Source organism: Megalobrama amblycephala, linkage group LG12, assembly GCF_018812025.1.
Source record: "Megalobrama amblycephala isolate DHTTF-2021 linkage group LG12, ASM1881202v1, whole genome shotgun sequence".
Taxonomy (NCBI): domain Eukaryota; kingdom Metazoa; phylum Chordata; class Actinopteri; order Cypriniformes; family Xenocyprididae; genus Megalobrama; species Megalobrama amblycephala.
The window spans coordinates 455,125-481,564 of record NC_063055.1 but is presented as its reverse complement, the minus strand read 5'-3'; the positions used below and the strand labels follow the sequence as shown (position 1 = coordinate 481,564).

The 26,440-nt window shown below is 36.6% G+C and overlaps 1 protein-coding gene across 1 annotated transcript; it reads right to left on the bottom strand.

The window, feature by feature from the left end:
- Positions 1 to 317: 317 nt before the first annotated feature.
- LOC125279755 (centrosomal protein of 120 kDa) lies at positions 318 to 25,502 on the bottom strand. Its single transcript, XM_048209748.1, has 20 exons — positions 25,298 to 25,502; positions 24,792 to 24,948; positions 24,605 to 24,719; positions 20,106 to 20,241; positions 19,682 to 19,830; positions 19,298 to 19,495; positions 18,977 to 19,201; positions 18,601 to 18,871; positions 16,037 to 16,199; positions 15,812 to 15,961; positions 15,517 to 15,699; positions 15,028 to 15,121; positions 14,800 to 14,931; positions 14,538 to 14,627; positions 11,047 to 11,139; positions 10,807 to 10,968; positions 6,615 to 6,737; positions 6,419 to 6,517; positions 1,444 to 1,589; positions 318 to 828 (listed from the first exon to the last, which is right to left on the bottom strand). The coding sequence occupies exons 1-20, from the start codon at positions 25,344 to 25,346 to the stop codon at positions 630 to 632; spliced, it is 2,934 nt and encodes a 977-aa protein (XP_048065705.1). The 5' UTR covers positions 25,347 to 25,502; the 3' UTR covers positions 318 to 629.
- Between the last annotated feature and the right edge of the window lie 938 nt (positions 25,503 to 26,440).

Sequence of the window (26,440 nt, the reverse complement as noted above, 5' to 3'; positions counted from 1 at the left end):
ATCAAGATACATTTACTGGAGAAGAGAAATGACTGAAGATATTAATTAAAAATGGATCAAAATTAAGCAATCTGACTCCATTGGCAGATATTTGTTCTTGTTTTAAGCACAAACTCACTTCTTAACGTCACGTCTTAATATCTTCAGTCATTTCTCTTCTCCAGTAAATGAATCTTGATTTAAGGATGTTTAGATGTTTGTGCTGGAAAACGAGACAGAAACACTGAGGAAGAACATCATGTTTTGCAGTGAGGATGAGTAAATTATGACCTTTATCTATATTTAAACCTCCTTACACACACAAAAAGAAGACAGAATAGGAAAACACACATAAAAATATTTATTTCATCCGAGATTCACACAGCTAGTACAAAACACACAGACAAACTATAAATAAAGTCACATATAAATCCCTGATGAAGCTCTATAAAGTGTTCAAAAATGATTTGTTGAGAAACAGCACCACCTGCTGAAAGCTCTCACACACACACATTTAGATTAAATCTGTGCAAAAGGTCATGGAATATGTTCTGGTGTGAGGTAAAATCCCCCTCTCCTCTAACAGTCTTCACTGACGAGTTTTATTCATTAGTAACATTAATGCATTATAACAGACAGAGGGGCTTCGGTCACGTGCTCCTGCCGGCCATGGCCTGTTGAATCTGCCGGTCGAGCTCGGAGATGATGCGGTCGTCGTGCGTGTAAACGCCGGTGCGCAGCAGCGTGTCTCTCTCCTCCAGCAGACGCGTCACATGCTCATCCGCGCTCTCGCTCACGCACGCGCGCGCCGCTTCCGTCCAGCTCCGCGGTTCCTCCTGCTGCTTCAGCCTGATCACAGATTCAAATGCCTCGTGTCAATATCTACAGTTTATAGAGACGCACAGAACTACAAGAAAAACTGATAAAGACAAAACATTTGTCACATTCATGAGGGAAATGCCATATCTGGCCACATACTTACCGTCTGATTATCTAAAAATGGACCAAATTACACGATTAATCAGTCTGGCTGATATATATCATCTCTCTCCGCTATTAAAGTCATTTGACAGAATTAATGACTGTATTATGAAGTATTTCCATGTGAAACTGCTATTAAAATGATCTAAATATGGTTGATTTAAAGTCAACAAAAGACAAAACTGACAATAATCTTGAATCAGAATATCTTCCTCTTGCAGAATCTCTTCTCTTCTCTGATGATGAGGGCGGGGCAACCTGTCACTCACATGAGATCCACCAATAGCAAACCACAACCATCCAATCAATTCCCCACAGAAAAAAATCAAGCCCTGCCCTACATTTGTTCTTGTTTGCAAAGCAGTTTCACTTGGATATACGCCACGATAGACGAGCGCAAATTTTCTTTCATGACGAATTTAAAGACGTGAATTGTCGTATAATTTATAAAGTAATCAGATGCTTGGGAGCAGCGGTTCTTACCTGTTCAGCTCGTTGCGGATGTCCTGAAGCTCATTCTTCTCGTTCTTGACAGTTTCCTTCTCTTCAGCGGCCAGGTAGCGAAGCCTCATGTGCTCCAGTTCCTGCTGCTGCTTCTTCAAGCGTGTCATGGCGTTCTCCTGCTCACGCTGAACACAAACACACTCACATGACGCTTTCACACTCCAGCAGCAGAAACACCACCATCTTATTACTCACAGGACAATAAAGGCTTGATTTCACACTAAGAATGATAACGATAAAGTTTTCAAAATATGAATAGTAAAGTCTACAACAGCACAATGATAACGACAATCACTTTCAGAGCGACTTTTTACAGTTGACCGATAAAAACTCTGATAATCAGAATCCATCCGGCTTTAAAGAGTTGAGCATTTAAAGCGGCAGACCACAAAACTGCAGCGCACTTATAATAATAAAAGTTATAATAATATATATTGATATTGTTAAAGTTCTGTCATTACAGCTTTCTGAGGGTTTGTCATGGTAATGGGTATAACAATTTTCATATGTTTGGTCTTGGTTATTGCTATTGCTGCTGCTGGTTATTACTGCTGCAGTTGGTTATTATGGCTGCTGCTCTTCTTACTGCTGCTGCTGCTGTTGTTAGTTATTCCTGCTTTTGCTGCATATTGCTGATGTTGCTTTTGCTGATGATGATGATTATTGCTGCTGCTGCCGATGATTATTGCTGCTGCTGCTGCTGATGATTATTGCTGCTGATTTTTGCTGCTGCTGATTATTGCTGCTGATGATGATGATGATTATTGCTACCGCTGATTATTATTGCTGCTGATTTTTGCTGCTGCTGATTTTTGCTGCTGCTGCTGATTATTGCTGCTGCTGCTGATTATTGCTGCTGATGATGATTATTGCTGCTGCCGCTGATGATTATTGCTGCTGATGATGATGATTATTGCTGCTGCTGATGATTATTATTGCTGCTGCTGATGATGATTATTGCTGCTGCTGATGATGATTATTGCTGCTGCTGATGATTATTGCTGCTGATGGTGATTATTATTGCTGCTGATGATGATGATTATTGCTGCTGCTGATGATGATTATTGCTGCCGATTATTGCTGCTGCTGCTGATGATTATTGCTGCTGATGATGATTATTGCTACCGCTGATTATTATTGCTGCTGATTTTTGCTGCTGCTGCTGCTGATTATTGCTGCTGCCGCTGATGATTATTGCTGCTGATGATGATTATTATTGCTGCTGCTGATGATGATTATTGCTGCTGCTGATTTTTGCTGCTGCTTATTCCTGTTGCTGATGATTATTTCTGCTGCTGATGATTATTGCTGCTGCTGCTGATGATTATTTCTGCTGCTGATTATTCCTGCTGCTGATTATTGCTGCTGCTGATGATTATTGCTGCTGCTGCTGCTGATGATTATTTCTGCTGCTGATTATTGCTGCTGCTGATTATTCCTGCTGCTGATGATTATTGCTGCTGCTGCTGATGATGATTATTTCTGCTGCTGATTATTGCTGCTGCTGCTGATTATTATTGCTGCTGCTGATTATTGCTGCTGCTGATGATTATTGCTGCTGATTTTTGCTGCTGCTGCTGCTGCTGATTATTGCTGCTGCTGACTATTGCTGCTGATTATTGCTGCTTTTTTGCTGTTGCTGCTGTTTATTGCTGCTTTTTTTGCCTTTGCTGCTGTTTATTGCTGCTGTTGCTGTTGGTTATTCCTGCTATTGCTGCTGCAGTTGGTTATATGGCTGCTGCTGTTATTGCTGCTGCTGTTGGTTATTCCTGCTGCTGCTGCTGATTATTGCTCCTACTGCTGATTATTGCTGCTTTTGCTACTTTTTGCTGCTGCTGGTTATTGCTGCTTTTGTTGCTGTTTATTGCTGCTGCAGTTGGTTATTATGGCTGCTGCTCTTATTGCTGCTGCTGTTTATTCCTTCTTTTGCTGCTGCTGCTGCTGCTGCTGATTATTGCTGCTGCAGGTTATTTCTGCTGCTGCAGAGCAAGTACCGGACTTGCTATTGCCAATACATACACGACACACTGCTGTGAGCAAGACATGCTGCTGTGCAATATAGCTAACATGAATTACCCATAGTAGATCTATACAGGTGGAGCTGGGGAAGGTGGAGGCGCGCTGCAACTGCTACAAGCAAATGCAAGGTATTTGAAGGTTAAACAGCGAGCTCATTGGCTACTGATACAGCAGGAACCAATCAGTTGTGCCCTATAGAGAGTGATGTGATTACAATCAGGTTGGGTTAAGAACCTATAAGTCTGCGCCATCTAGAGTTTCATTGCAGAACTTTGTATTTATCGTTCTTGGTGTGAACGGGCCTTAATTCCTAAAACAGTTGAGTATTTTTACAGGACATCTCTTCATTTTAATGAGAAACGTGAAATCTGTAGATTGAACAGTTTTCCAGCAGCGATGCATCTGTGAAAACTCTGATGAGCTTGATTTTATTGATGTGTTTGAGATAATATCATTCAATTTGCAGTTTTCCTGATGCGTTACAACATAGTAAAACATTTGCTGCAGCCAGAAGTGCAAGAAAAACAAACACACTTAGATGTGGCCTTGACTAACAGCCAAACATTTGCTGAAGGAAAACACACACAATTATCCTGAAGATTTGAGGAGTTTCCTTCGCTACCCGCGGTTAACGGCGTTCCCAGAGTTTCTGTCAAGGTGTGTGGTGCTGAGCGTCAGCTGTAATAATGGCTGAAGATGGCTTGTGTAAACGCCCGTGACCAGCGAATGACCCGTCTCGACGCTCCAGACGCGACTCAAGAGCAGTTTTCTGGAGAGAGTCGCCCTGACGGAAAACATTTGGACCGCTTCACTGTTGAAATTTCCCCAAAACCCCAAACAGAGCTGACAGATCACATCGCTGCAGATCTTTACGTACATTTCTAATGAAAATCTGTGCTCTCTGTCGTCTCATAAAGATCCCGAACATACATGTAGTTTCTACTACTAAGTCACATGGGAATTATTTCAGTGAAAAACGATGCACTTAAATTCACCCATCGATCTTCCAACAAGCCAACTTGATATTCAGATGTTTAATGTTGAACATAATACAGGCCTGATTTATAGTTCAATATCATATTAAGTTATGAAGGCCTCAGAGCGCCATGAATCATCAGATGTTTTCTTTATATTTATCTGGCACTTGAAAAGAAAGAAGAGGAAAAAGCGAGGCTTCAGACGCTCCAGCTGGTTTGTGTCTGTAACAGTTATTAGCAGGCTGATAAGCTCCGTGCGGCGCCTCTGTTTATACTGTATTGGTCCCGTACAGGGTTCACTGGAGACGCGGCCCGATGTTTCACTGCGGCTCGTGACAGCTCACCGTTTCTCAATGTTTTTTTTCCATGAGAACTCACATTCACGTCTGCTTTAGTGCAGTAAACCAGTCCATTAGTCTTCTGAACGCGCTCGAGACCCTGCAGTCTGACTGGATCCAGAGCACAAACTCAAGACTATTTTTAGAGCCATTAAGATTTTTCACATTGTAACATTATTTTCATGACACTGAAGCACATTTACACTGAATTCTCATGACTGTCTCATTAATGGGACAAAGATATATTTAAATGCTAAAGAATTAATGCTCTATTACAATGTTTGCTGTACTGACTTCATGCTGATTTAAATGTTTTTTTATTTTATAATATTTTTTTAAATATATAATATTTTAAAAATATTTTTAAGTGTAACATTGTAATATTAAGTATTTTAAGTATATATATTTTAGTATAACTTGAATACAGTACAAAAAAACAATTAAAATGTTTTAAGTATTTTTAGTATAAATTGAATGTAGTAAAAAAGTATTTATATTTTTAAAATATTTTTAAAAGTGTTTTTAGAATAACTTGAATATAGTATTTTTATATGTATTTATAATGTTTAAAATATTTTATTTTTAGTCTAACTTGAATGCAGTATTTTTTATTTTACATTTATAATATTTGTAAAACTATTTAAACATTTTTACTGTATTCAAGTTAAATAGTTTTACAAATATTATAAATGTATATAAGTATTTATCTTGAATATAGTAAAAATGTTTATATACATTTATAATATTTTTATATAAATTTATTTTTAGTATTTTTATATACAATTATAATGTTTAAAAATATTTTAAGTATTTTTAGTAAAACTTAAAATTATTTGTAAGTATTTTAGTATAACTTGAATGTAGTAAAAATTATATATTCATAATATTTTAAAAATATTTTAAAAGTATTTTTAGAATAACTTGAATATATATATATAAAATGTTTATTAAATATTTTATTTTTTAGTATAACTTCAATACAGTAATTTTATATTTTACATTTATAATATGTTTTAAAATAATTTTCAGTATTTTTAGTAAAACTTGAATGTAGTAAAAAATATATATTATATTTTTAAAGTTTTATTTTAAAATTACATGAATATAGTATTTTTTATATATATTTTTATAATATGTTTAAAAATATTGTAAGTATTTTTAGTATAACTTGAATACAGTAATTTTTATTTTACATTTAAAATAAAACATTTTTAAAGTATTTAACTTGAAAACAGTAAAAATGTTTGTAAACATTTATAATATTTTAATAAGTTAAGTATTTTTAGTATAACTTGAATGTAGTAAAAATATTATACATTTATTATACAGTAAATGTCTTTGTCATTAAAATAATATCACAATGGGGAAAAATAATAATAATGGTCTTTGAAACAGGCTTAATTTTCTTTATGCAAAATATATTTTTTGGTGTGAGATATGGGGACATGTTTTCATGAGATTATGCACAAAATTTTCATAATTATGCACAAAATAATCTGATCCTGTCTGGGAGGTTCAAACTACAGTACAACATCTGAAAGCTTTCATGCATCATTTACAGTCGTGTCAAAACTACTAGAGTAACACACTCTCTAGTGACGGACAGTTAACCCGTCTCACCTGCTTGAATCTGGCCAGCTCCTTCAGCGCTCGTCCCCACTGCTGCTTGTAATGCAGTTTAGATTTAGTCGCCGATTCCAGTTTCCGCTCCAGTTCCACCTTGAGAATAAAAACATGCACGATTCCATGATTATATATGTGTATATATACATAAACATATACATTATGATGCTTTAATGAGTTTAGTGTCTCTGACCTTCTCGAGGGTCAGCAGGTTGATCTCTGACTGCAGACGGACCTCCGGCCGAACGCTCTGCTGCTCCCGGTACTGCTGAAACTCCTTCTCCAGCTGCTTGTGTTTATTCTCAGCCTCTTGCATCTTTAAGAGTGAAAACATGATGATTGATTGAGCAAAAGACAAACGGAAAAAATGTGCATGAGAAATGATCACCTAAGTTAACTCTGTAAAGCCTGACATGTGACATAATAGTCTGAAATATCTCTTTTTTTTTAACCTGAAGACAAAAAAAAAAAAACATTGCTTGTTTTATGTTTTGTTTCATATTTGTGCTTTTATGGCTCATATAGTCTGATATAGCGAGAACACAGAAGAAAAACCAGCCGAGTGAGAAGAACTGAGCCTGTGAATGATGTCCGAGGTGAACCGACACAGAGAGAAGCGTTCAGGGCTGTGTGTGTTCAACACGTCTGTGTGTCGAGCGGCACATCCATCAGCTCGCGAGCGGCTACCGCTGAAACACTTCAAGGGTGTTAGACAGCGTCCAGTCCAACTAAAACCTTACAAGCGCTCTCCATTCGCCCGCTCCTCTCGCTGACAGAAAGCAGATGCCGGAGAAATCTGACACACCATGTTTGGTATTCGCAAACGAGGAGATTGTGTCCAGAAGAAGAAGAAGGGGGAGGATTCTGCCTGGATAAACCGGTTAGAGCGTGTCGACGCGGGACAAATGTATGTTTACACGTTACTGACACCAGAGGGAAGACGATATATGTGCTGCGCGGCCAAAGAGCTCTCATCACCGGCTCTTCTCTTTTCGCATGTCAGAAACCTACTTTGCTTGATTTGTTAGCGCTGCGCCGGGCCAGATGTTTTCTGGGAAAAAATGAGTCGGCAGGCTGAAGTATTTCAGTAGGTGGGCTGTCTGAGGAAAGACGCTCTATTTCACCGACGGACTCAACAGGAAACAGACGCAGGATCTCGCTGCAGAAAACTCCACTTTATGCGCAGTGATTAATTACGTCAGCGATAACGAGAACTTCTGGGAACATGATTCTGGATGTCTGAAATGCAGAAAGATGCCAATAACAAACATTCACCATCATTTTGTAAAATAAACATATGAAAGTGCGTCGGATAATTCAATAAAAACGCTGGACGTGAGCATGTGGTGCTGCTGTCGAGTCTTTCGTTCATCAGTAGAGATTGATTTAGTTTTAATTGTGCAGGGGTGTTTTTGTGCCAGATGAGAGAGAAAAAACAGATCAAATCCAGACTTTGAATGTTTTCAGGCGACGCCGACGCTTGCAAAGATTTTAGATGACAGCAACTTTGGATCGGCATGCAAAACTTTCAATTATTATAATGCGAAATGTCTCAAAATTTGGCAAATTTTTGATGAAATAAATTAAAGTAGGTCAACCCAACCCTGGCAACCCATCAAAATAAAAGTAAAAAGAAATTGTGACAGAAATATATTACTGTTGTACAGTAGAGTATAGCTATGTCTCAATAACAATATTAACACTAATAATAATTCTAAATTATTATTAAAACTTTATTTTTAAGGAATAATCACAATTCTTCCATGTTTTAATTTTAATAGTAAAGCTCTGTTGTGCAGCGCTTTGTTTGATAAAAAAAGTATTTCATGTCATATGATTAAAAGAGAAATTAAATTAATATCTTATGCCTTCATTTGATTGCCAGAAAAATTAAAACACAGAATTTCTGAAGAAAAGAAAAAAAAAAACAATTCATAGGATTTTTTTTAAAAATATGAATACATTTAGTTTTTTTAACCCTCTGGCCCTCTTCGTTTAGGTGTCACACTTCCCTTCTTTACGGTCAAAAGTGACCTTGAAAGTAACTTTTTTGTTCCTCAGGAAAACCAATGTAATATATTCTTGTTCTATAATATTTTTTTGATTATTATATAAAATTTTGAGGGTATTTTATGATGTTATGCAATATTTATACAATTTTTATTAACTATTTTTCCCCATTGAAAATAATAATAAAAATATATATATATTTTTCAATTAAAGCAGTAAAATAGAGACAAGGCATTTAAAATAAAAAAAAATTTGAAGGTAGATTAGTGCCATTTGGTGAGAGTAAAAAAAAAAAACTTATGCAATGCCATGTCATAACCACTAGATTCCTATAGAGCTCTATATAAAGTGGCTTATAAATTCTCTAGTGGTTTTAGACACAAACACTTATTTTTATTAAGTTTTGGATATGGATTTAAACTTAGACATTCTCAAAAACTACTTTTTGTCAAGGTTTAGATTTTTTTTTTTTTTATGTTGATTTGAAGTGTCGGTTTTTGCATTAATTTTACTACAGTCAAACCTGAACATAGAGGGCGCCATATTGTTACACAAAACATCGAAATTCAATAAAAAAATATAACAAAAATTAACAGGTGTGTTTTATAACAGCGTAATAAATCTGTGTCTGATCTGATTTCATCCTCTTATTTGAGTTTTGGCTCAATTTTACCATACTATTACAGCCACACTGGTTCATTTGTATGTGTATAATGGTGTGTTGTGTGTGTGTGTTTGTCTGTGAATGTGTGTAAGTGAGTGGGTGTTTCTATTTTGTACTCTTGGTGTTTTAGAGTGTAACCTCTTTCTTGCAGTTCATTTTTACTGCTTTGTGGCTGAATTTTTGATTTTATTTCACACATTTGCATAAACTTGCTCTGTCTTATAGTCATGCTGGTTCATATATATATATATATATATATATATATATATATATATATATATATATATATATATATATGTGTGCGTGTGGGGTGGTGTGTGTATTTTGCACTCTTGGCATTTCAGAGTGTCCCCCCTTCAGTGCTGTGCACTTTGTTTCTGCACAGTGTCTGATTTGTAGTTTGTACTAACAAAAGATTCTCTGAGTTGTTGTATTTTTACGTATTTCCCATTCATTTCCTATGTCGGTCATTTTTGACCGAAAAGAAGGTAAGTGTGACTATTTTTTTTACGACCCCTTAACATGTCCCAATCATGTCCTTGATTTTTTTTGTGTGTTCATATTGGTAATGCGACAAAAGTCACCAAGTCTCATCTCATTCCAACAAAGCTACGATTTTTAACAATTCAAAATATAAAATTTTTCGGTCAGAAATGACCAAATAAAGCCAGAGATTTTTAATCAATTCAATTAATTAGACATGCTTATTGATTATTACAATTTAATTGAACCATTAAAATGGAATCCAGTAAACAGAATTGAGTAAAAATAAATAAAACGGAATTTGAGAAAAATATAAAATGTATTTCAAAGGGTCCTAATTTTTGTTAAACTTTTAATAAATTGTTAAATTGCATGAGTTTCATGATTTCAATTAATTAGACATGCTTTTTGATTTAACCATTAAAATAGAGTCCAAAAAAAACAGAAAAACAGAAAAATTAAAACGCATTTCATATTGCCCTAGTTATAACATCCTTATATTGTAATCATTATGAGCACAAGTTGTAATCGCTGCCTTGAAACAATTCATACTGTGAAAAAACTCTACAAATAAACTTGAATTGAATTAATTCAACACTCATTGACGCTTCAAAGAACTGAAGTCATTTACACCAAGAAGAGTACTTTTGACAAACGTGTTTAAAACGAGACATCCACGAGACTTAGTGTACTTAGTGGTTGTAGAAAAAGCTCTTATGGTGGCCGCCACATTGAGTCACATGACCAGCATGACATTACTGGCTTTACTTCAGTAACCCAGACACTTTCAGATGAGGGACTGGAGAAAAAAAAAACTTTCTCTGATCAGAATCTTTCAACTGATTCAAACGGCTGATTCATTCAGGAAGCATGAGTGAGTCACTGAATCACTCATTCAAACGATTCGTTCATTCGCTGTGTGTTGCTCAGAGACGCAAAACAGCTTTAGTTTGGAACTATTTTCCTTGGTGAAATAGAGCAAAAACAGTGTGTCTAAAATGTAAGTCACTTAATATGAACTTCTTTATTTATTGAGAGAATATAAAGTTCAAGATCATCAACATCTACTCAGCACACTGGATCAGAGGTAAAGCTCTTTACTCTTCACTTAAGAATGGGTGGATTAGAGAGTATTGACATCAGTTGGGGGCGTGACCTCAGACCCCTCCCAGCTCACGCTTTCAGAAGGGCAGAGATCACCCTCACAGGTCGTGTTTGCTGCGTTTACCTGCTGTCGCTGTCGGGCCAGTTGATCCTCGAGCTGCCTGACCTTCGACCTCTCCAGCTCCACCTGGTGGGCGCAGTCCTCGCGCAGACGCCGGCCGCTGTCCTGCAGCTCCCGCATGCTGAACTCGTGTTCGGCGCGCATCTCTCGCTGCAGCCTCTGGGTCTAAAGGAGCCGCGGCACAATCAGAGTCAGTCATCACGCGTCTGAAGCTCAGTGAGAAACACGGCAGCGGCGCCTCACCTCCGTCTCAGCGTGAGCCAGAGCCTTCTCTCTCTTCTCCAGATCAGACAGAGTCTTCTGCAGCTGCTCCTCCAGGAGACCGTACTCCATTTCCTGAAAAACAACGTCTCATAAACCTCAGTGTGACTAAAAATTAAATCACTTCATTCAAGTCATTATTTGCTCACCGTCATGTTTTTACAATTAGAGGTCCTAAATCACCAAGGCCGATATTTAGCTTTTTTTTTGTAATTATTGGAATTGGAAGCAGGACTTTTATTTTGACAGCGCTGAGCACGTCAGTGCCTGAGCTCACATTCTGCATCTTTGTTCGTTTACTGCCTCTGTTTTATGGAAGCTTGTTTCCACCATAAAATAAAAAAATAAAAAAGGTAATTGCAACCATTTATCTCACTTCTGACTTTTTCCCCTCACAATTTTACGGTAGAGGATTAGGGCCAAGCAATAATAAAAAAAATAAAACCATCTCGAGATTAAAGTTGTTAAATTTCGAGAAAAAACTCGTTAAATTTCGAGAAAAAAGTTGAGATAAAATGTTGAGAATAAACTCATTAAATTATGAGAATAAAGTCATTAAATTACGAGAGAAAAGACATTAAATTATGAGAACAAATTTGTAATTTAACGAATTTGTCATTAAGACTTTTTTCTCAAAATTTAGCGACTTTTTTCTTGTAATTTAACGACTTTATTCTCAACATTTTATCTCGACTTTTTTCTCGAAATTTAACGAGTTTTTTCTCGTAATTTAACAACTTTATTCTCAACATTTTATCTCGACTTTTTTCTCGAAATTTAACGAGTTTTTTCTTGTAATTTAACGACTTTATTCTCAACATTTTTTCTCGACTTTTTTCTCGTAATTTAACGACTTTATTCTCAACATTTTATAACGACTTTTTTCTTGAAATTTAACAAGTTTTTTCTCGTAATTTAACGACTTTATTCTCAACATTTTATCTCGACTTTTTTCTCGAAATTTAACGAGTTTTTTCTCGTAATTTAACGACTTTATTCTCAACATTTTATCTAAACTTTTTTCTAGAAATTTAACGAGTTTTTTCTTGTAATTTAACGACTTTATTCTCAACATTTTATCTCGACTTTTTTCTCGTAATTTAACGACTTTATTCTCAACATTTTATTTAGACTTTTTTCTCAAAATTTAACGACTTTTTTCTCGTAATTTAACGACTTTATTCTCAACATTTTATCTCGACTTTTTTCTCGAAATTTAACGAGTTTTTTCTCATAATTTAACGACTTTATTCTCAACATTTTATATCGACTTTTTTCTTGAAATTTAACAAGTTTTTTCTCGTAATTTAACGACTTTATTGTCAACATTTTATCTCGACTTTTTCTCGAAATTTAACAAGTTTTTTCTCGTAATTTAACGACTTTATTCTCAACATTTTATCTAAACTTTTTCTAGAAATTTAACGAGTTTTTTCTTGTAATTTAACGACTTTATTCTCAACATTTTATCTCGACTTTTTTCTCGTAATTTAACGACTTTATTCTCAACATTTTATTTAGACTTTTTTCTCAAAATTTAACGACTTTTTTCTCGTAATTTAACGACTTTATTCTCAACATTTTATCTCGACTTTTTCTCGAAATTTAACAAGTTTTTTCTCGTAATTTAACGACTTTATTCTCAACATTTTATCTAAACTTTTTCTAGAAATTTAACGAGTTTTTTCTTGTAATTTAACGACTTTATTCTCAACATTTTATCTCGACTTTTTTCTCGTAATTTAACGACTTTATTCTCAACATTTTATTTAGACTTTTTTCTCAAAATTTAACGACTTTTTTCTCGTAATTTAACGACTTTATTCTCAACATTTTATCTCGACTTTTTCTCGAAATTTAACGAGTTTTTTCTCGTAATTTAACAACTTTATTCTCAACATTTTATCTCGACTTTTTCTTGTAATTTAACGACTTTATTCTCAACATTTTATCTCGACTTTCTCGTAATTTAACGACTTTATTCTCAACATTTTATCTCGACTTTTTCTCAAAATTTAACGAGTTTTTTTTCGTAATTTAACAACTTTATTCTCGTAATTTAACGACTTTATTCTCAACATTTTATCTCGACTTTTTTCTCGAAATTTAACGACTTTATTCTCAACATTTTATCTCGACTTTTTCTCGAAATTTAACGACTTTATTCTCAACATTTTATCTCGACTTTTTTCTCGAAATTTAACGAGTTTTTTCTCATAATTTAACGACTTTATTCTCAACATTTTATATCGACTTTTTTCTTGAAATTTAACAAGTTTTTTCTCGTAATTTAACGACTTTATTGTCAACATTTTATCTCGACTTTTTCTCGAAATTTAACGAGTTTTTTCTCGTAATTTAACGAATTTATTCTCAACATTTTATCTAAACTTTTTCTAGAAATTTAACGAGTTTTTTCTTGTAATTTAACGACTTTATTCTCAACATTTTATCTCGACTTTTTTCTCGAAATTTAACTAGTTTTTTCTCGTAATTTAACGACTTTATTCTCAACATTTTATCTAAACTTTTTTCTAGAAATTTAACGAGTTTTTTCTCGTAATTTAATGACTTTATTCTCAACATTTTATCTCGACCTTTTTCTCGAAATTTAACGAGATTTTTCTCATAATTTAACGACATTATTCTCAACATTTTATCTCGACTTTTTTCTCGAAATTTAACTATTTTTTCTCGAAATTTATCAACTTTAATCTCGAGATGGTTTTATTTTTTTTATTATTACTTGGCCCTAATCCTCTTCCGTACAATTTCTAGTTTATATCCACAATTCTGACTTTTTTCCCTCACAATTTCTAGTTTACATCCACAATTCTGACTTTTTTCCCTCACAATTTCTAGTTTATATCCACAATTCTAACGTTTTTTTCTCACAAAAATGTAAGGTATAAACTTGCAATTGCGAGAAAAAAAGTCAACTTTCTCGAACAATTTTAAAAAGTCACAATTACCTTTTTATTTATTTCATGACAGAAGCAAGCTTCCATAAATGTTTAACAGTTCTGTCTAATAAATAACTGTTCAACAAAGTAAACAGGTTAAGAAAAAGTATTATAGCGTTTCTCATCTATCGTCAGCATCCAGCAAAGTACGCATTTTTATTTAAAATATTCTTTATAACTAAACATTTAATTTCACAAACCTTGGTGAATCCAAGATCTAAATAAATACAATGTATAATATAAATCGGCTACGACTTTATATCGGCTACACTGCTAAAAATCAGTATGAGTCAACCACTAATTCCAGTCCCGTATGACTGTACATCACATGAGATGTTCACGCTGCTCTTTTACATACAAATGCCAGCAGACAGAGACCAGGAGCACATAAAAACACCATAAAGCATCATAACAATAGTTCAAACGACTACTTGTTTGAGGAACAAGCTAAACAGCCTGAACTGTGTTCCACTGAGGTGATTTAACCCTTAACGCAGTCAGTGTTTAGACCTTCTTCTTGATGAGCGCCTCCCGCTGCTGATCTCTCCTCCTCCACTCCTCCGCCAGCGCCTGCATGTGACTCAACTCCTTCTGCTTCAGCTGAGGACCAAACAAACACACAAGAACAGAACAATAACTCAAACATATCTAGCATATTATTGGTTCCCTGAAGATTGGTTAAACTCTTTGCATATTCAGTGAGTAACTCTGCATATGAAATGAGCTGCTGAACACTGAATAAAGACAGGTGACTGATGAACTGAACTGCTACCTGATCATCGAACAAATCTTCCTGCATCTCCTTCCACATTTCCAGCTCCAGCGCTGCCTTGTACTCCAGGGTCTCTCGAGGTCGTGTGAGCGTCTCTGACCCACCGTGACCCTGAGGAGGAGCCACTGCTGCCTGCAAACAAACATTACCCATAATCCTACCGTTCATTCACAGATTCTCCAGTACAGAAACATCTTCATGACACAGATGCGTAAATAAGTTGAGCACCTGTGAGGATTCAGAGACGAGGATTTCTTGAGCTTTCACAAAACCCAGATCTTCAAGAACGCTCACATAACAGAGTTCAGCCAACTTCTCAGACCTACAGACACAGAAAATGATCATTTACTCGCCCTCATGTCACTTTCTTTCTGCTGAACACAAAAGAAGATATTTAGAAGAACGCCTTTTTTTATTTTTTTGTCCATACAATGAAAGTCAATGTTGTTTGTTTCCCAACATTGTACAGGATATCGTCTTTTGTGCTTTTGCTTTGTGGGTGACTGTCCCTTTAAGAGAAATGCACCAGCAGTCAGTCACTGTGTGTTTAGATGCTGCCATCTAGAGGTGAGATCTGTGTGTGCAGGATATGATCCAACAGCTGAAACTGTATTATTTATGGCCCAGTGATGTACTAAAGTATGTCCACAGGCGACTGTAAAGAACCCTTCATTCGCTCCACATCAAGCACGATTCAGAACAGGGCCAAACACAAACCCGTCTGCTTTAATGATGGGAATCCTCTCAGAACAGCTCTGTCTCCAGTGCTGCCGGCCGGACGGGTCGAGGAAGCGTGTTTTCTCTGAGCTGAGGAGGCGGGACAGCTGAATACTGACAGAACCCAGCAGAACGTCTGGAGAGTTCGGCTCTCTGTGCCACATCTCCACCAGCAGAGGAACCCTGAACACACGATAACAACAGCTCTATTAAATCATGTTGATCATTAAGAGGCCTTAGACATTTGAGTATCAGATATTAGGATTACAGGGTTAATGAATGACTCTGATCTCACCTGAGGAAGGTGTCCTGAAGCTGATTGGGCAGAGCTGCGAAATCAAAGGCGCAGTACGACTGCGGAAGAAACACCTCCGTGTTCTTCTTCACCTCCACCGCTGGACTCGTCATGATGGGAGCCGCGCTGCCGAAGAACTGGTAAGCGTATCTGCAAACAGAAGAAACCGTGTTATGATACAAGCAGGAACATTTCAGAAGAGTTCGTTCACGTGTCCTGAGTCACCTGAGGATGCAGTTGACAGGGAAGCTAGTTCTGAGATCCCGGACGCTGCGCAGGTCCAGAGAGAAGCAGTAGTGGTGCGCGGAGGCAGGGATGGAGATCTTTGGAGCAGAAACTGACATGGACGAATCTGCGGCATCAGCTTCATCTGGAGCAACAGGAACATCTGAAAGAACCAAACACAGTTATTAATATTTCAGCACACATATAAAGTCAGAATTGCATGATATAAAGTCGGAATTGAAGTCGGAATTGCGAGTTATAAATTTGGAATTGTGAGATATAAAGTGGGAATTCCGATATATTAGGTTAGAATTGCGAGTTATAAAGTGGGAATTGCAAGTAATAAAGTGGGAATTGCGAGTCATAAATTCGGAATTGCGAGATATAAAGTGGGAATTGCGAGACAAAGTGGGAATTACGAGATATAAAGTCAGAATTGCGAGACATAAAGTGGGAATTGTGAGATATAAAGTCAGAACTGAAGTAGGAATTGCGAGATATAAAGTCGGAATTGCGAGATATAAAGTGGGAATTGCGAGACAAAGTGGGAATTCCGAGATATAAAGTCAGAATTGCGAGACCTAAAGTGGGAATTGTGAGATATAAAGTCAGAACTGAAGTAGGAATTGCGAGTTATAAATTTGGAATTGTGAGATATAAAGTGGGAATTGCGAGACAAAGTGGGAATTGTGAGATATAAAGTCAGAATTGAAGTCGGAATTGCGAGTTATAAAGTCGTAATTGCGCGTTATAAATGTGGAATTGTGATATAAAGTGGGAATTCCGAGATATTAGGTCAGAATTGCGAGTTATAAAGTGGGAATTGCGAGTCATAAAGTGGGAATTGACAGTCATAAATTCGGAAATGCGAAATATAAAGTGGGAATTGCGAGTTATAAAGTGGGAATTGCAAGTCATAAAGTGGGAATTGCGAGTCATGCATTCGGAATTGCAAGATATAAAGTGGGCATTGCGAGTCATAATTTCGGAATTGCGAGATACAAAGTGGGAACTGCGAGTCATAAATTCGGAATTGCGAGACAAAGTGGGAATTCCGAGATATAAAGTGGGAATTGCGAGTCAGTAAGTGGGAATTGCGAGTCATAAAGTGGCAAATTGTGAGACAAAGTGGGAATTGTGAGTCATAAAGTGGGAACTGCGAGTCATAAATTCGGAATTGCGAGACAAAGTGGGAATTCCGAGATATAAAGTGGGAATTGCGAGTCAGTAAGTGGGAATTGCGAGTCATAAAGTGGCAAATTGTGAGACAAAGTGGGAATTGTGAGTCATAAAGTGGGAACTGCGAGTCATAAATTCGGAATTGCGAGACAAAGTGGGAATTCCGAGATATAAAGTGGGAATTGCGAGTCATTAAGTGGGAATTCCGAGATATAAAGTGGGAATTGCAAGTCAGTAAGTGGGAATTGCAAGTCATAAAGTGGCAAATTGCGAGACAAAGTGGGAATTGTGAGTCATAAAGTGGGAATTGCGAGTCAAATTCGGAATGGCAAGACATAAAGTGGGAATTCCGAGATATAAAGTGGGAATTGCGAGTCATTAAGTGTGAATTGCGAGTCATTAAGTGGGAATTCCGAGATATAAAGTGGGAATTGCAAGTCAGTAAGTGGGAATTGCGAGTCATAAAGTGGCAAATTGCGAGACAAAGTGGGAATTGCGAGTCATAAAGTGAGAATTCTGAGGTATAAAGTGGGAATTGCGAGTCATAAAGCGGGAATTGCGAGTCATAAAGTGAGAATTCTGAGGTATAAAGTGGGAATTGCGAGTCATAAAGTGGGAATTGCGAGTCATAAATTCAGAATTGCAAGACATAAAGTGGGAATTCCGAGATATACAGCGTGAATTCCGAGATAAAAAGTGGGAATTCCGAGATATAAAGTGGGAATTGCGAGTCATAAAGTGGGAATTGCGAGTCATAAATTCGGAGTTGCAAGACAAAGTGGGAATTCCGAGATATAAAGTGGGAATTCCGAGATATAAATTGGGAATTGCGAGTCAAAGTGGGAATTCCAAGATATAAAGTGGGAATTGTGAGACATAAAGTGGGAATAGTGAGATATAAAGTCCGAATTACTTTTTTTTTTAGAACTGAGTTTATATCTCGCAATTCTGATTTAGCATGACATGTAATTGAGTTTTAAAGTCAGAATTGTGAGATATAAACTCTTTTTTGTGTGGTGAGCGCACTGGCGCCGTTGTACTGTGGCTGCCGTTGCATCATCCAAGTGGATGCTGCACACTGGTGGTGGATGAGGAGACCCCTGATATGATTGTAAAGCGCTCTGGGTGTACAGTAGTACATAGGAAAGCGCTATACAAATGCCTCATACATTAATTTTTTCCCCTCGCAATTCCACACTATAACACGTCGCAATTACAGTTTATAGTTTATATCACGCAATTCTGACTTTGTAACCCGCATTTGAGTTTATATCTCAATTCTGAAAAAAAAAGTCAGAATTGTGAGATAAAGTCGCAATTACCGTTTTTATTTTTTATTTCATTTTCAAAAAATGACATTCTTCTACATGAGTGTGAACACTTGCCATACGCTGTGGGTGGGGCCTGTCTGTCAAGTGCGGTGGGTGGAGCCTGTCTGTCATGTGTGGTGGGCGGAGCCTGTCTGACATCACTGGACAGACTCTCGGCCTCGCTCTCAGAGTGCTGACGCTCAGGAGAAGCAGCTGGAGATGGGAGAGGGCGGTCCGGTGATTTCCTGGCAGGTGACGGGCTCAGCGGGACTCTGTGCTCCTCACGACGGCCGGCAGGGACGGGGCCTTTCTTCACTGGAGTTTTAGGCCCGTTTTCAATGTCTAACTGTTTATAAAAAGATCTGTTAAAACACTTAAATATTAAAAATATATATTTTTAGTTTTAGTCTACTATAATAACCCTGCATATGATCCTCCTGTACGATCACACCTGATTACTGATATCTTCCGCCCTCAATGTCACAGATACGCCCACAGTCGGCTGGAGGTCCGGCGGGACAGACTGCAGCTGGGGTTTGACCCGGTTCGGGGGCTGCAGGATGAAAGCGCCCTCTATAGTGGCAGAATGTTTGGTCAGATCAGCGCTGCTCTTTATTAAACCAGCCAGACTGACGTCGGTGCTGCCGAGAGACTGGTTTCCACAGCAGAGATGGATCTGTGTGCAAAACACATGCGACATCACATCCTGTACATTCATCACCAGATATCATGTGATTAATCAGCCAGGTCTGTCACTGATCACAAGCTTCACCTGGAGACAGGGCTGCTGGCTGAGAAAGAGTCGCAGGACTCGGTCACTGCTGCGAACGCGGACGGACGCCCGCTCCGGCTCGAAGTTTGGACTGATGAGGTTCTGGAACGGTTCGCTGGTGACGTCGTTCCCCAGCAGAGTGTAATAGAAGAAGAACTCGGACCCCTCACTGGACAGCTTAGTCGAGCTGGAGATCAACTGAAGAGCAGAAAATGTGTCATGATGTTATTTTGTTATTATGTTCTACTAGAACAGAAACACTGACACTGATATAGAGAATAACTCTGTGCTTTGGAACCTTGCAGAGCTTTTTCATGCTCAAACAGCAACACTAAAGACAGAAGAACATGGACAAAAGCAGATATAGTAATGAGATTGACGTACCTGCTCCAGTTTAGTAGCAAACGCAACCGTTACGGACAGCACAAATATGTCCGTACAGAGATCTTCAGGTCCGATCTGATGAAAACCTTCTTCCTCGTTCAGAACCGCTCTGAGTTTAGCAGCTTCCAGAGGAACCAGCGCTGGAGAACCTGAGAGTTTACAGTGACATCATCAACACAAATCAGCATGAACGACACTCACAACATGGTTTATTAGTTTCAACACATTAGGTTGTTTTAGTGGAGGAGAAAGTTATTACATTTTGGTGAAAAACAATCATTTTATACTTTGTACATTTAATTTCATGTTTATTTGAACAATGATGAACTGAACCTGGAAAAACAAACATGAAGCTTTGCAGCCCGTCAACAGAAGCAGAGAGGAAGAGGAAAAGGACACAAGCGTCCGTGTGCAGTCAGTGTACCTGCTCTCGGTGGAGCTTTCTTTGCCTTGAAGGGCTCAGCGGTGTGTTTGCTGTCGTTCTCTAGGATCATACTGATCAGCAGGGCAGGTTTGAGCTTCGTGTACTTGCTGCTGAGCAGAGGATGCCATTTAGGAGCCTGAAGAACACAATCAAGACTCAGAAATACGTGACACGTATTATTATTGACTTAAAAGTCATTAGTCATCTTCATTTATTTAGCGCTTTTCACAATACATATTGCTTCAAAGCAGCTTCACAGTGACAATAGGAAAATTCTTATCGAGCTAAAGTTGTTTTTTGATTGAATCACTTCTGTTGTAAAAATTGTTAATTATTACTTTAGGAGCCGCTTAAATGACATCCTTCCTACTGAAAGCCGAATACCTTTAATGCATTCTTGCCGTTCATTTACATGTTTAGGCTATAGGTTTGAGTGTCATATGCTTAGATCTAATACTGTCGCATGGAATTGATATTGATGCTGTTGAAATCCTACCGCAGAGCGATGATATATCAGATCATTATTTAGTCTCGTGTATAATACAATTAGCCAAGGCTACAAAACCACCACCCAGCCATAAATATTGTAGAACCATCACTTCTACCACTAAAGATTGCTTTATAAATAATCTCCCCGAGCAGTTTCATCGCCTTAGTATACCTGACAACTTAGAAGAACTCGATGCTGCAACAGAAACTATTGGCTCTCTCTTTTCCAGCACATTAGATGCAGTCGCTCCTTTACGTCTAAAGAAGATTAAGGAAACTAATCCAACGCCGTGGTATGATGAGCACACTCGGGCTCTAAAACGAGCTGTTAGAAAAGTTGAACGTAGTTGGAAGAAAACAAAACTAGAAGTTTTTCGCCTTTCATGGAAAGAAAAAATGATTGAGTACAGAACGGCTATAAGAAATGCTAGATCTACTTATTTTTCAAATCTCTTAATAGAAAACAAACATAATCCTAGGTATTTATTTGACACAGTGGCTAAATTAACTAGAAACAGAGATTCAACTGCTGACGTTTCCATAGAGCACAGCAGTAATGACTTTATGAACTTCTTTACTTGCAAGATTGATAATATTAGAGAGAAAATTAAAAACATGCAACCGTCTACAGTTTCTCTTCAGACAGTGCACTGTAGTGTCCCTGAGGTAAAACTAGAATCATTCGCCGCTATAGGAGAGGAAGAATTATCTAAACTTATCAAATCATCAAAATCAACGACATGTATGTTAGACCCAATGCCGACTAAACTACTGAAAGAAATGCTTCCAGAGGTCGTAGGTCCACTTCTTGATATAATTAATTCATCGTTAACACTAGGATACGTGCCAAAAACCTTTAAGCAGGCTATTATTAAACCTCTTATTAAAAAACCTCAACTAGATCCGAGAGATTTAGTAAATTACAGGCCAATCTCGAATCTACCTTTTCTGTCAAAGATACTAGAAAAGGCAGTTTCATCACAACTGTGTTCCTTTTTAGAAAGAAATGGAATCTGTGAGGATTTCCAGTCAGGATTTAGACCGTACCATAGTACTGAGACTGCTCTCGTTAGAGTTACAAACGATCTACTCCTATCATCCGATCGTGGCTGTATTTCTCTATTAGTGTTATTAGATCTCAGTGCTGCTTTTGACACTATCGATCACAACATTCTTTTAAAAAGACTTGAAAACTATATTGGCACTAATGCCATTTACTAATGAATTGCTTTGGCATGGTTCAAATCGTACTTATCTGACCGTTATCAGTCTGTAATAATTAATGAAGAGATGTCGTATCGATCACAGGTTCAGTATGGAGTACCACAAGGCTCAGTACTAGGACCGTTGCTTTTCACTCTGTACATGCTGCCCTTAGGAGAGATAATTAGGAAGCATGGTGTTAGTTTTCACTGCTACGCTGACGATACTCAGCTCTATATTTCCTCGCGCCCTGACGAAACCTACAAATTCACAAAACTAACAGAATGCATAGCTGACATTAAAAACTGGATGACAAGAAATTTCTTATTATTAAATTCAGAAAAAACTGATATCCTAATCTTTGGACCAAAAACTTCCTCACGAAAAAACCTTGAATACTCTCTAACACTTGACGGGTGCTCCATTAAACCTTCGTCCTCAGTTAGGAACCTGGGTGTGCTCTTCGATACCAATCTTTCATTTGAAAGTCATGTTTCTAGTATCTGTAAAACCGCCTTCTTCCATCTAAAAAATATATCTAAATTACGACATATGCTCTCAATGACAAATGCGGAACAGTTGATTCATGCATTCATGACCTCAAGACTAGATTATTGTAACGCTCTACTGGGTGGTTGTTCTGCTCGGCTTTTAAACAGACTACAGTTGGTCCAAAATGCGGCAGCTAGAGTTCTTACTAGAACCAGAAAGTATGACCATATTAGCCCAGTTCTGTCAACATTACATTGGCTCCCTATTAAACATCGTATAGATTTTAAAATCTTGCTACTTACTTATAAAGCACTAAATGGTTTAGCTCCCCAGTACCTAAGTGAGCTCTTAATGCATTATAGTCCTTCACGTTTATTGCGATCTCAGAATTCAGGCCAGTTGATAATACCCAGAATATCAAAATCAACTGAAGGCGGCAGATCCTTTTCCTATTTAGCACCTAAACTCTGGAACAATCTTCCTAGCATTGTTCGGGAAGCAGACACACTCTGTCAGTTTAAATCTAGACTAAAAACACATCTCTTTGCTCTTGCATACACATAACACATTATCAATACATTAACATTTTTCAAATCCGTTAAAGGATTGTTACGCTGCAATAATTAGGTCGGCCGGAACCGAGAACATTTCCTATAACACTAGATATACCTGTACATCAGAATAAGAATGGCATCTACGCTAATATCTGTCTCTCTGCTTATCCCGAGGTTTTCCGGGTGCTGGATCCAGGCCGTATCCAGATCAGATGGAGAACCTGTGTCTGGACCTGACTACAACGCAGCCCAGGAGACAATGGGCCTACAGATCCAGTTCTGGCTGCATAGATTTTTAAATCCCCGTATCCGCTTACAAATATATATATATAATCTATTTTTAATCTCTATAATAAAAATGTATAATTCAGATTTTGATCTCCATATCCATTTACATATATTATATATATCTTCCAAGGGGTTTTTTCCCTCCTAGGACTTTTTTCCCACGCTGGGTTTTCTCCTAGGGGGTTTTTTCCACCCCTGGGAGTCAGCCGACATTGGCTTAATGTAGCACCATCTTGTATATGTTACATATTACCACGCTTGTTTGTACAGCTTATTTTTAACCACTTCCCTTTTTTTCTGTGCGTCTAATATGTAAAGCTGCTTTGAAACAATTACCAATTGTAAAAGCGCTATATAAATAAATTTGACTTGACTTGACTTGACATATTTTATATTATTATATTATTTATATAATTATCATAATATAAATATATATAATATAACATTATTGTTTTATAATCATTATTATTACAAAATTAAAATTCTATCTTAAAAAGACATAATTATTACAAAAATATGACATACTAAAGTCAAAAATATGACATTAAAATTCAAAATTCTTACAGTCAAAATTATAACAAAGTCAGAATAGTGTCATAAAAAGTCAAAAATGTGACATACTAAGTCGAAATTATGACATTAAAAGGTTGAAATTCTTACAAAGTTAAAATTCAGACTTAAAAAGTCAATTATTACATAAAATGTCTAAATTATGACATTAAAAAGTTGAAATTCTGACTTAATTGTGGCATAAAAAATAATTGTGACACATACACTAGTGATCAAAGGACTGGAATAATTAAGATTTGTTAAAGTTTTTAAAAAGAGTCTCTTCTGCTCACTAAAGCTGCATTTATTTGATCAAAAATACAGTAAAAATGTGAAATATTTTTGTAATGTAAAACAGCTGTGAATATATAGTAAAGTGTAATTTATTCCTGTGATCAAAGCTGAATTTTCAGCATCATTACTCCAGTCTTCAGTGTCACATGATCCTTCAGAAATCATTCTGATATGATGATTTGATGCTCAAGAAACATTCATGATTATTATTAATGTTTACTGCTTAATATTTTCATAGAAACCAGGAGGATAAAGTTTGAGGTTAAGAAAATTAATATTTTTATTCATCAAGGACGCATTTATAATGTTACAAAAGTTTCTATTTCAAATAAATGTTCTTTTGAACTTTCTATTCATCAAAGAATCCTGAAAAATAAAAATATGACTGTTTCCAACATTGATAATAATCATCATATTAGAATGACTTCTGAAGGATCATGTGACACTGAAGACTGGAGTAATGATGCTGAAAATTCACAGGAATAAATTACACTTTACTATATATTCACATAGAAAACAGCTGATTTACATTGGAATAATATTTCACTATTTTTACAGTATTTTTGATGAAATAAACAGCTTTGGTGAGCAGAAGAGACTGTAAAGGGCAGCGGGACGTTTCGATCTGACCTGCTTGACCTCCTGCACTGATCTCAGGTCGAGGACGATGTATCCCACACTCTCTCTCGCAGACGAGCCGGAGTCGACGGCGTAACACTGCAGTTTGATGGGAGTCCTCTGGAGCCTGTGAGGGAAGAGACGGACACTGAGTGACGGACGGACGGACGGATCGTGAGCGGTCAGAGCAGGAACACACCTGTGCTGGTGGAGAGTCTTGCGGTCCAGCTCCCAGGCCAGCTCCGTGCAGAACTGCGGCTGTTCCGTGTGTTCCACCGGATCCGTGGCCAGAGTCTCTCCATCAAAGCGAGCCTCCACAACCAGAGCGAGCCGAGGGCTTCTGGGAAACTGACGGCCTGAGGAGAGAAAACACGGATCAGAGCTGCTTTATTCCTACAGAATCAATGATGAAACTTCATCAAACATGACACTAGTTCACATTCTACTGTAAAGCAGACAATAAATCACAAATACACAGATGTACTGTAGTGATAGCATGGTATCAGATTCATATACTATGGTATTTCAATGTAACTGTGGTATTACCATGTTACTCACACTGAAAAATTATATTACCATTGTACTTTTATTAATGACATATTTATCAGCAAGACAGACATTAAAATCCTTTTAGAATGAATGAAAGCAGCTGATTATTATGATTTAAAAGCGTTAATCATCGTTATTCAGGAGTGAATCTGTCACCTTCCAGAATCGACACGACGATCAGCAGCTGCTCTGATTTTGAAGTCATCTCTCTGCGCTAATTAAACTCTCTCATAATGATTCTGGAGGGATTTTATCTCTTGTTTACTTTCAGCGCGTCTGTTGTGTTCAAATAACGACGGTAACTGTCAGCCTGCGGCACTTCCGCCGGAAACAGCAGCGTGTTTGTGTGTGACTCGCGCTCCCCCTGTAGGACGGATGAACACGTCACACATTTAATTTAACATCTTTTGTTTGGAAAATAATAGATGAATGGAAGCACATTTCCGCCACATTAGAAAAAAAAGGCTTTTGTAGATCATAATTATGACATAAAAAGTCGAAATTATTACAAGATTATGAGATGAAATTGAAAACTCGAAATTATGAGTTAAAAAGTCATAGTTATGACATAAAAATAAAAAATTATGACATATTAAGCCAAAATTATGATGTAAAAGTCATTATTATGACATTAAAAAAAGTTGAAATTCTTACAAAATTAAAATTCTGACTTTAAAAGTCATAATTATTACATAAAAAGTAAAAAAAATATGACATACTAAGTATAGATTATGACAGAAAAAGTCAAAATTATGACAGAAAAAGTCAATAATAACATTAAAAAGTTTAAATTTTTACAAAGTTAAAATTCTGACTTAAAAAGTCATAATTATTACAACAAAAAGTCATAAATATGACATACTAAGTCGAAATTGTGGCATAAAAAGTCAGAAAAACTCATAATTATGACATTAAAAGATTGAAATTCTTACAAAGGTACAATTCCAACGTAAAAAGTCATAATTATTACTTAAAGTCAAAAATATGTCATAGCATATATTATGACATTAAAATGTTGAAATTTTAACAAAGTTAAAATTCCAACTTAAAAAGTCACAATTATTACAACAAAAAGTCATAAATATGACAGAAAAAGTCATAATTATAACATTAAAAGGTTGAAATTCTTACAAAGTTAATATTCCAGCTTAAAAAGTCATAATTCTTACATAGTCAAAAATATGACATACTAAGTATAAATTATGGCATCAAAAAGTCAAAATTATGACATAAAAAGTAATAATTATGACATTAAAATGTTGAAATTCTTACAAAGTTAAAAATTCCAACTTAAAAAGA